The sequence below is a fragment of the Cynocephalus volans genome, chromosome 11, assembly GCF_027409185.1.
Source record: "Cynocephalus volans isolate mCynVol1 chromosome 11, mCynVol1.pri, whole genome shotgun sequence".
NCBI classification, from domain to species: domain Eukaryota; kingdom Metazoa; phylum Chordata; class Mammalia; order Dermoptera; family Cynocephalidae; genus Cynocephalus; species Cynocephalus volans.
Genome location: NC_084470.1, coordinates 32,404,370 through 32,415,742, shown reverse-complemented (window position 1 = coordinate 32,415,742; position 11,373 = coordinate 32,404,370). Strand labels below are relative to the sequence as shown.

Sequence of the window (11,373 nt, the reverse complement as noted above, 5' to 3'; positions counted from 1 at the left end):
CAAAGTCTGTCAAACAGACCAGTAAGTTAATACCTGTACAGAAAAATGTTTCTATTATGCTTCTAGGATCTAGAAACTGTTTGCTACAGTATGGAGGTGGTTCTGCCTTTCCCTTGCTCCTCACGCTCTCTTCTGTAGGATTCCCAGCTTTGCCCAGTCTTCATGCCCGCCAGAGGCAAAAAAGGCAAACTAAAGCAGTCATGCAGTGGCGGGGTGAAATTGGCAGCTGCACCATGTGCACTGATATCATACATTTATGGCTTTGTTATCTTTCACTTCTGCTGTGCTTGTGACAATTTCCAATGGAAAGTTCTCCAAGGGCTTGGTAGAGACTGATGCCATTCCTTCTCGGTCCCAAGATCCTGGCAAGTTTTCCAGACTGAAGGAACTAACAGCTCCCTGTCCGAAGCTGCCCTCCTCTGATCTGCTTGGGAGAACCAGGTGCAAAGATGCTTCCGAGGAGGAGCAGACAGAGGATGAGAGAGTCGCTGAAATAGACTGCAGAGGTGTCAAAGTAGTATCTGAATGTGGAGAGATGCACCTTAAAAATTGCAAATGACCTTCTTGGACAACCTGGTAGTGGGAAGGTGAATAATCAAGGTTTGGAGAATTATAAAGTGCACTGTCTGCAGGATTTTGCTCATGAGTTCCAGTTTGTTGGGGGCTGCTCCCCACAGAGGAGGGATCCACACTCCAAATGTCTGAGGTGACACTGCTGTGACAAAGTTGTGCTTGAGTATAAGCAGCCCCACCTGTTTGCAAGTGTAGGCAAGGTTGGTGTGTACTCCAGCTCATCCTGGTCTGTAAGCTCTCCCTGGAGGGACACACAGAGGTGGTGTGCAGAGAGCAAAATCGTGGTGGCTGTTGAGATGACAGAACATTTTCCAGAAGCTGCATCACATTCCTCATGTCTTTACCTAACTGGGAGACCTCCTGAGTCAAGGTTGTTACCTGTGTAGGTAAAGCAAAGCAAGAGGCAATAGTTAGAGTTACATGAAAGTGACCAAATTTCAAAGCAGTGAAGTAGGGAACTTAGATTTCTTAATCAGAAGGCCTGAAAGGCTACTCCAATTCCAAATCAACCAAGCCCAAGTGGTGAATCAGTGGGTTGTGTATCTAGATGGACATACATCCTGATCTAAAGCCATAAGTAGTCTGGGGCTCTTAATCAGTGGTCCCGGGATTCTTGTAGAATTAGAGATATAGATCCATCACTTCTTAAATGCTGATGTTATCTTTTTCTTTCTCTGAAAGAATGAGATACACAGTGGTGCACAAAAATTATCAGACACTTCAAAACTATGTGGAGAGGCAGATCTTGCATGTGAAGCACTCAGCACACTGAGCATGAATACCTGTTCAGAGTAGACACCTAGTGATGGTGTCTCTTGGAGTTTCTAGTTGAGGTCTATGCTTATCATAGGTCCAGAGACAGAGCAGCCTTCCATGATGGCGAGAGTGATCAGAACTCACATCAGATCCTTTACAAAGAGAGTTCAGGGAAAATAAGAGTTGGAAAGAAATAAAAAGAACTGAGAGGTGGCTAGGTGCCGATATACACTGTGGGGCACCTGGGAGTCCTGGAAACTATAAATGAACCAGAAACCCCATGGAATTATAACTTAAATTGTGTGGTATGTGCTTTGTTCAGTTTTCTAGGTGAAACATTTAGCTTTCATCAGATTCTCAAAGGAGATAAGGCCCCCAAACACTTAAGAACCACCGAGGAGTCTTTATTTTACATTAAAATGAATAATAAAATTCACTGAGGATTTATTTTCCTAACCACCACATCAGTTTTTTATCATGGAAGACTACCAGAAGACCTGCCTTAAATCTAACTTTTCTGAAGTATTTGTATTTCTTAAAGTGAGGACAACTCAGTATTTCAGAAAGCAGGACACACATATATTTTGTAGTCTTTGGTTAGATTCTGAACACTAACACAATGTTGTGATATTTTGTCTTCATTGCTGTAACACTTCATATCATATAAAAGACTTCCTTATGACTTGATTTTACTATCATGAACTGCAAAACTGCAATAGAAGCAGCTGAAGCCATTGGCTAAAACACCATCGGTAGGAAAAAAAAAAAAAGTGAAGTTCAATTTCAGTGATGCCAAAACCAAGATTGCTGTTTTGGGCAGACTTTCTTCAACATTTAAGCACACATTTCTCATTCATCCAGAAACTTAATTCAGTCTTCTTTTTGTGAGTGCATTCTGAGACTAATTCTCCCTGGCAGCCCCATTGGGAGGTAGCACTGCTCAAAAGCAGGCATCTAAAAAAGGCCAGAAGGAGGTTTTTTTTTCCCATGGTTCAGGCAACCAACTGGCAACACCTGCTCTGGAATTGCCAGTCCAAAACTATTTCTGTTCTGCTGCTGGCATGGAACTTGAGGGACTCAACTAAACATTCATCCAGGCTTTTTAGCAGATCTAAAGCTTCTGGTAACAAGAAGATACCTCTCACCCTCACATTTAAGAAGTGAAACAGTGAATCTGAGAAAGATTCAATGTGCTCCAAAATTTTTACTACAGGTTGTCAATTTTATCATGTGTCAAGCCTCAATTCTAGTCTGTGGATCACACTTAAAGGATCTCTGTACTACAGACATTCACAAGGGTTCCATCTGGAATTGATTAGCTGTTCTATTAAAATTTCAGGGAAGAAGGCTTCCATGAAATGAGATGGTTAAAGAGACATATTAACCATCCATTTCTACAGGTTGTCTAAGCTTAATTTCTTTATCAAACTCAACAGGGCCACAGTAGGTTAGCTCCCAATATAAGCGCTTTCAATAGGTCTTTTATTGAGGATTGAATAAAGACACAGTATTTGAAGAACAATTTTGAATTTTAGGCACATCAGCACTTATGTTATTCAATAAAGACTGAATGAATTTATAATATAACATGCTTTCAGAAACATTTTCACCATTAGATCTACAAACAGCACTGAGATAGACAGGGATATATTTTTCCTAAGATGTAAAATGGGGACACCAAGACCCAGAGGTGAAATGGAACTTTTAAGGTCACTTATTTCATGAATCACGCAGTCTTAGGTCTAGAATTCAGGGCTTCTAAGTTTGGCACTTTTTCTGCTATTCTATATTATCACATGGAGAAGGAGAAATTGCTTCTCAGAGAGTTGAAAAATTATTGGTAATGTACTCAGAATTTGTAAAGAGCACCATGAACCAAAAAGCTAGTCTCATGAGTAAAAGCTGTCTGAAATGTTATTCAACATTAAGTAACAGTGTCCCCTCTAAAAAACTAGGAGACTGTTTCGGTAATGGGCCACAATAATCAACCACATTGTACATTGACAAAATAAAATTTAAAATAAATAAATAAATAAATAAATAATGAAAAAAATAAAAATAAAAAACTAGGAGACTGATTAAACACAGTAAAAACTCTTCATTACATATATGCCAAAAAAAAAAAAAAGTCTTGCCACAGGGTAAAAAGGGTAAAAAGAGGAACCAGACCACATGTTAACAGACATATTTCTGATGAACTATTTTTCTAGCTCTCAAAATAAACAGATATTTTCCCATGTTTGAAATCTCTTTCCCCAGCGACATTCCTGACATCTAACTTTTGCTGTGCATTTGTCACAACTGAGGCCATGAACTTTGCATGTTAATCCAGAGTCTTGACTGGCTCCAAGAATGTAAGCAAGCATTGACATTTTCAGAAAACAAATTCCTATCCTTGCTTGAACTAAAAAGAGCAAAGTACTCAAGGAAATAGAACTTTCTTTAGCTCTGAAGGGTAATGATTGATTTATATTAGGGAAGATTTCTGTCAGTGTGTCTCTGAAGGCACACCCGTGCACCTTATTAAAGTTACGTGAGGGAATTAATCCCTATTAGGTAAGGGATCTCTCCCTTTTCAAGGACAGTTGTCACAAGGAAAGATAGCATCTCCTGGAGATGGAGACTGTGATGACACTGAAGGCGATAACATACTGCCAGAGAAAATGTAGTAAAGTTTTACTGCACTTTCTTTTGCTACTTCCCTCTGAGCTGGCTAACAAAATTCATTCGAAAACAGGGAAGACCTTAGTCTCAATCATAGGTGGAAAGCAAAGAAGGCAGTGTCTCTACTTTCTGAGGGTGAGGAGGTTCCAGGGCGTCTCCATGGCCTGGTGAGAAGACATGCATTTGACGTTGCTACTTTGCAAACAAGTCTCTGTCCATTTAAGGAAATACGTCCTCAAAATGCAACTTGCAACCAGACCACTGCAAAGAAATAGGTCAATAAAAACAAGCAAACAAAATCATTCTTATTTAAAAGTTTTCCCTCTTGCCTCAACAGCCTAAAATCTTTAACTGTTTCTATTACTCATGTTAGAAAACACTGTCTCTTTCTGAGGAGGTATTACAAAGCCCTTCACAAGCCCCGCCTCATTTTCTAGTGGCCCCGGTGCCTGCCCTGCTGTTGCCCCTTGCAGGCTATCACTGCCCTGAGGCATGTTGTTCCCTCTAAACCAGGGCTCTTCTCCTCTGCCTTTTTCTGCCTGTTAAGTTTCTTCTCTCCCTTCAAACTTCTAGTACTTGATTTTCTCTGCAGAGCTTTTTCTTGACCTCTCATTGGTACTCACATAGTTTTAGCCCTGATCACCTTGCATTATACAAAACTGTCTGTCCCCAACTAGGCCATGAGTTCCTTGAGAGTAGACACTATTATTTATCTCAGCATTTCCTGGACTCAGGGCGATGCCTAGAACACAACATGCACTTGGTAAATCTAGAATGTAAAAATGAACGCAATGCCTGCCATTTTGAAAGACGTTTTAGTTCTCATATCAGTTCAATTTTGTTCTCATATGGTTCAATTTTGATCTCATTATATCTCCTGAGTTTACCATAAATATCCTGAGGAAATCTGCATCCTGTGAATTGGAAAATTTGTAACTGGTCTTCTTCATTCCAAGTACATATATTAAAAGTAGGTGTTATATGACTGTTAAACTTTTTATATATAAATTTCCTAAACCATAGCCACAACTATCCCCTAGTCTTTGAAAGCAGGCTGGATTTTCGCTGTTAAAAATCTCTTTTCTCTTACTGTGCTACCTTCATAATTGTAGAAATGGGTCTCCACTGGCCAAGACTTCTGCTAGACTTCACTTATCTTACTGCTTTGCCATTTATCCCAGCACACACTTGGTTTCCGTGGGTAATTTTAATTCTCTGCGAAATTTCCTCCATTTACTGATCCCCAGATCCCATAACTACACTATGAATGCCAAGTGACAAATTCAATTAAGTTATTCAGCGTTGCTTACCAACCAAAATTTGGTGAACTTTTTGCATCCCTGCTATTTTAGATGTGGCCTTCTGATTCTTCCTACTTATAAAGACAGTGGATAAAGAAAATGTGACTTGATACACATTTCTCTCTTACTTGTTACATTTTCTTTATCCATTTTCTCCTCCTCTTCTTTTTTTTTTCCCTTCTTCCTCTTCTTCATCCTTCTTATTCTTCTGTGGTAAGAATCCATGTGTCTGGAATTTAAAACTGTTGGCCAAACCAGTTCACCATCACCATCTGCATAGCCAATTGTTCATACCCAAGATTTCTCTACCCCTCCTAAAGTCCCAACTGTTAGAACGAAGAAGTGATGAAAACACCATCTGTGCTTCCAAGTGGCTCAGTTTTCTATCCAAAACTTTGGGGCACCTAAAGATTCTTTCCTTCTCTGTTCTCCCAGCATCATGCATTAACCACACAAATCATCAGGTGTATAGCAAGTTTGCAGGAAATGCATTTCTCTTGCTGAGCAACACCTCCTGTCATGAATAGAAGCACCCATGTGACAACAGACTTGCCAATTGCCTTGATAATCCACATACTGATATTTCCATACCCCTAAAAAGGGAAAAAGGGAATCAACTACCACAACTTTTCTACTTTTCCACATCCACGTTTCCTCAAAACTTCTGCTGGCTTAAAAATAGTCGTAGTTGCCCTACATTTCCAGAGTATCTGGTTTACTCCTCTCATGTTTAATTAGCTCCATTGATGTCATGTTCTCACCCTCCTCTGCTTCATATTTCCACAAGGGCTTTGTTATGAGGATTAATATAAAGGATGTAATATTTTAGTCCCCATATAACTGGTATTATGTCAGAATCTCTGGTGGCTGGATTGATAATGCATTCTAGGCATTAAGCTTAGTTGAAAACTTCTGTGTGGTAGGACGTACTAATCCAGGAAACTAAATCCAGCTAATTTAGCTCAAAGAAAATGAAAAACAAAGTTATCTGTATAACTCTTCTTCTACCTCAACATGGAGAGATAAACCATTCCTGTTAACACTTTTACGTAATTAATATAGAAAGAAAGAGTCTCTGGTTTTTAGTATTGCCTTGCATGGATCTTTGCAGTAGCAAATAGTAACAGCAATGACTGGGACCAATGAAAAATGTTGATTAAGATCCTATATTTCTAGTCCAAGAGTAATTGCAGTCAGATAGACTGAGAATTTTCTATGAAGGATGTGTAGGCAAAAATGTAAGAATGTGCACCCTGGTGTTGATCAGAATTTAATAAGGACCAATGTGGGGCTGGGGGAAGGGAAGGGCAGATACATGTCTTTATTGTTTTTTTATAGCAGCTCAAACTCCTGCATAAATCCTGCCACATAGTAGGTGCTCTATAAATCTTTGTTGATACATGAGTAATTTAATGAATTGTAAATTGCACCGTTAATTTCTTAATATGAGTTTTTTGTTATTTTCAATTGAACTTACATAACTCGCTTTCACCAATCTCTCCTAAATAACACTACAACATACAGAAGTAGATGTCACTATACCTCTAGCAGTAAGAATATTTTATATGATCTCGGGTGTCTTATGGAAGTCTCCACCATTACAAAATGGAAGATTTTAAAACATTGTGTTATTACATGGTTTAAACAATCCATCTGTGATACTGGTGACCTATTGTTCCAATAACACCAGGCACTGTCAGCTTGTATATTTGCTTTGGGTGTGTTTTGGTGTCAACACCAATTTGCTGTTCTGGTATATCTTTAGATTGTGCTTTTTGGGAACAGAAGTATAAGTTTCTAATGAAGACCAGAAAAGAAATGTATCTTTGACATTTCACATAAAAATAGCTTCCCTTCATTTTATATATATTTTACATATCTCAATCTTGGCTATTAGTATGATGTGATTCATGGCCTCTGAGCATAACTTGAGCTTCAGTTGATCTGCAGAAAAATGGGATTTCCATTTTTGTGCATTCAGTGAGCAGATGGGGAATGCATCTGTTGACATAATCTTTTTAGCTTGAAGAGTTCTTGACCTGTCACTCAATTTTTGCCAAATATGTACACATTTTTCTGCTAGACACAATTTTCCTAAATTCAGGGATATTAATTACACCAATCCTCTCCTTCTGCCCCACTGACACATACATTTTTACAAGCTATGATTCAGGTAATTAAATGGCCTTTCATTTAATCCTTTGTTATGTTGCAAATTTATCATAGGATTCAGACAAGTTCAAACTCCATAAGCAGGCAAAACAAAAAGACTATCAGCATAATTTTATACTTGTGTCTTTTGCTTCACAAAGCATTCAAAACCAAGTGACAGTCTTTTTTTTTTTTTTTCTGTCAGCTAAAATAATAATCTTTCTTGGCACTTGCATGCATCTCATCCAAATAAGAACCTCAATCCCATTACTAACGAAAGTTGTAAATCTTTGTCTACAGCTGGAAAGACTAGAATGTTGGAAGGTGAAATGGTTTGTCCTTGGTCATACAGGAATAGTACTCAGGGTTTTACTTTTGCAAGTGCAGCTGATGCCTCTAAATTATAATAGGAGAAGAATTACAAGTCTAGTATTACTGATACAAAATAGCCAATTATAGTCTTGAAAGTGATTACTTCAATGGCTTCATTGAATTTCTGCAATCTCAAGCCTTTGGACGTAACTTTATTACTTCAGCTGTACTATGGTAATCCACTCTTTACCAACACTTTGCTTTCCTCATCTGTTTTCCTGGTCTCTGTGACAAAGTTTGACCAGTATCCAAATTACTGTCTAGCTAAGGGATCCTCACTATTATCAGTGAACACCAAATATAAGTCTGTCTCCTCTCAGATAGCAATTGTACAGAACAATGCTCGTCAAAAGTTAATGTTTACAGGAATCACCTGAGGATCTTGACAAAGTGTTTATTCAGATTCAGTAGGTCTGGAGTGGAGCCCCTGGAATTCTGCATTAATAACAAGTTCCCAGGTGATTCAAATACTACTACTTCATGCTCTATGGGGTCAGATCAGTAGTCCCAATTCCCCAATTCTTTTTTTTCTTTCCAAAAAATTTTTTTTTAAATTTTGACTTTTTTTTTAACTGACACATAAAAATACCATATATTTACGTTGTATAACGTGATGTTTTGATATATGTATACATTGTGGAGTGACTAAATCAAGCTAATATATCCATTACCTCATATACTTAGCATTTCTTTGTGAGAGAACATTTGAAATCTACTCTCTTAACAATTTTCCAATATACAATATATTGTTGTTAATTATAATCACTGTGTTGTACAATAGATCTCCTGAATTTATTTCACCTAACTGAAATGTTGTACCCTTTGACCAACCATCTTTCTAGTACCCACACCTCCCCAGGCTCTGATAACCACCATTTTACTCTCTGCTTCTATGAGTTCAGCAAATATTGTATGATCTTATTCCCGATTCTCATGGAACTAGTCCCTTTAGTTAACGCCTCATGTACTGATCTTTCAGTAAGAGTTTAAATTTTAGGTTTTCATTTCCTTTGGCAAATCTGTAGGTGGAGTTTGGTTCTTTTAGGAAGCACATGTTTTTTGGTTGTCTTTTTTACAATGAAGTTAGTTATTGGACATCTGCTGTTATATCAATTTCTATATGCTTCAAATAGCTCATGGTTAAAAAGAGAAAAACAAAATACTCATTATGCACACTAGAATCTCATTTTTGTAAATATATTATTATACGTTTAATTATTAAAAACACCCCCAACATATTTTACATAAAAAAACTAACTTTTATAATTGTTTTCTCTTCATATCTGGTATTGTACTTTTCAATGACCCGTTTTCAACTATTGCCAATCAATGTGCACAAAAACATAGGAAGGGCAAGTGATGGGCTTCTTATTTTAATGAATGTAGAGATTCATTTTTTACTCTTGGAGCAACTGAGTAATAAACACCTCGTGAGAAAGACTGTCCAGCAAGGTGTAGGGGAAGGCCGTAATAGCACCATGGTACTTAATGTTTGTTTCAGAGCTTTAAAAAGAGTTCTTTTTTAATCACTGGCAGACCCCTTTCCCCAACTCAAGCTTTTTTGATAACGAAGTTTTAAACAAAAAAACATGTTTCCTTAATAAACACTTTAATAAATGCTATTTGAACAGAAACTCCCTCATCTCCAAAGCTGAGGGGATTCAGTTTGGAAAGTGAGCTTGCAGATCATCAACTGAAGCCGGCACTTGGTCATGGTAATAGTATCTTATTACCCAATATCAAATTTAAAAATAATAAAAAAACCCAACATCAATAAGTTAGTAAATTACACGTAGATTCTCTCCCTTTCCTGCCTTATCACTCCTTTAAAACTGTTCATCATTTATTTGCTTTAAAATGTACTATTTCTTTTAGCTTTGGAAATGCTAACATGCAGAATAGTCAGAAATGGGAAACATATCTGGGAAAACATTTAGTTTTTAAAAGAAGGCTTTGTTCTACAAGTGACAAGGACAAGTCAAATCACTTGATACTAAGTTGCTAAGTGGACAGAGCAGGTCTATGTTAGCTTTTTGACTACTTTGCAGAAACAAAATTCTAAATATTAGGGGGAAAAGACATAACAGAGGAAACCTGACCAGTTGGCATCCTGACATCAGATCGTTAACCTGTGCTGCTTTTTACAGGGAATATTTCTTAAGACAATCATGAGACCCATGCCTTTTCGTTATGCGTTAGAAAGAATGCTATAGCAAATGGCCTTTTGAAAATTTTGCATTATTTCTTTGAGATAATGTCATATTTACTTTGATCTTTCTCAGTATGTTTTATAAAACGTTTGACTCAATCTGAATGTATAGAGGGCATTTGTTCTTATTTAATATTTATGGCTTGGGATCCAAATCTTCTTTTAGTACCCTAATTTTTCTAAACAGTGGGAACATCCTATCCATCTGAATGTCAGAAGTCTTTCTTCTTTCTCACATGACTAAATCTCATTTTCTATATTTTAATGTCATTTGAATTTCATTGCATCTTGCATATTAACCCAAAATAAATGTCGGCATTTTTCAGAAAAAACATCTTATCTGAAATTATCTGTCCATGGTTTAATCAAGTCTCAAAATTAAGTATATATGTGGCTAATTTAAGGAACCAAAGATTCAAGCCCACAGGCTTCTTTGAAAGCTAACCCAGTCAAGAAAACCTTCTTGACTGGGAGTCAGATCTTATTTCTATTGCTTTCCATCCCACTTGTTATATACATGATAATCTCTGGGCCTCAGTTTACTTGTCTGTGATATGAGCATCTCACGTGTCAGGATTTCTAATGTCCTTTTGAACTTAAAATTGAGATTCCTTTTTTTTCTTCTATTCAATGTACTAATGTCTGGTAGTTAAAATAGATATAATGCACATTCCAAGTGTCTTTTCTTTACTCATCAACGATAAATGTGTATCCACTATGTGCCAACCATACAGCAGAGAACAAAGTAGATAAAAATTCTTATCCTCATTGAACTGACATTCTAATGGTGGATAAAGACAATGAACAATTTAAATAAATAAACTATGTAGTGCAATAGAGGTCTGATAGGGCTATGAACACCAGCAGATCAGTGGAGGTAGGAGAGGGAAGTTGGGGTATGTGCTCCCCTGGTCGCTTCCCTGCAGGACTGAGGTGGGCGGAAGGTCACAGAAGATCCCAATAAAAGGTCACAGCTCTTGTCAGGTGGCCCTCCCATCCACCTTTCTCTGGCTCAAGTTTCTGTAACTGCTCAGTACTCTGGCCCCTTCTGACCTAGGAATTGTAGTGAACTTCTGTTATTATTGGGAGGGGTAGTGTTTTCAAACTCTACTTGTTTGAAAACACTGCCACCCCTTGTGTTTTGAATCCACCCCTTGTGTTTTCAAACTCTACCAACTCTTTTGTGGATACTCCTTTTATTCAACTTTGCTCAGGTTGCCCATTTGGAATGTGGCATAGGGCTCTACTTGGACCATTACTGATATATCCATTTAGTCCTTCTATTCAAAGATGAGAAGAGGCCTATATATAAGTAATTGCAGATAAAGAGGGCAACAGCAGCCAATC

General features: G+C 37.6%; 1 protein-coding gene across 1 annotated transcript in view; it reads right to left on the bottom strand.

The window, feature by feature from the left end:
* Positions 1 to 246: 246 nt before the first annotated feature.
* The window catches only part of KCNH8 (potassium voltage-gated channel subfamily H member 8), a 375,230-nt gene continuing 364,103 nt past the window's right edge, over positions 247 to 11,373 (bottom strand). The window contains exon 16 of the mRNA XM_063115036.1: positions 247 to 951. Coding sequence (XP_062971106.1) covers positions 247 to 951 — 705 coding nt within the window. The remainder of the gene's footprint in view (positions 952 to 11,373) is intronic.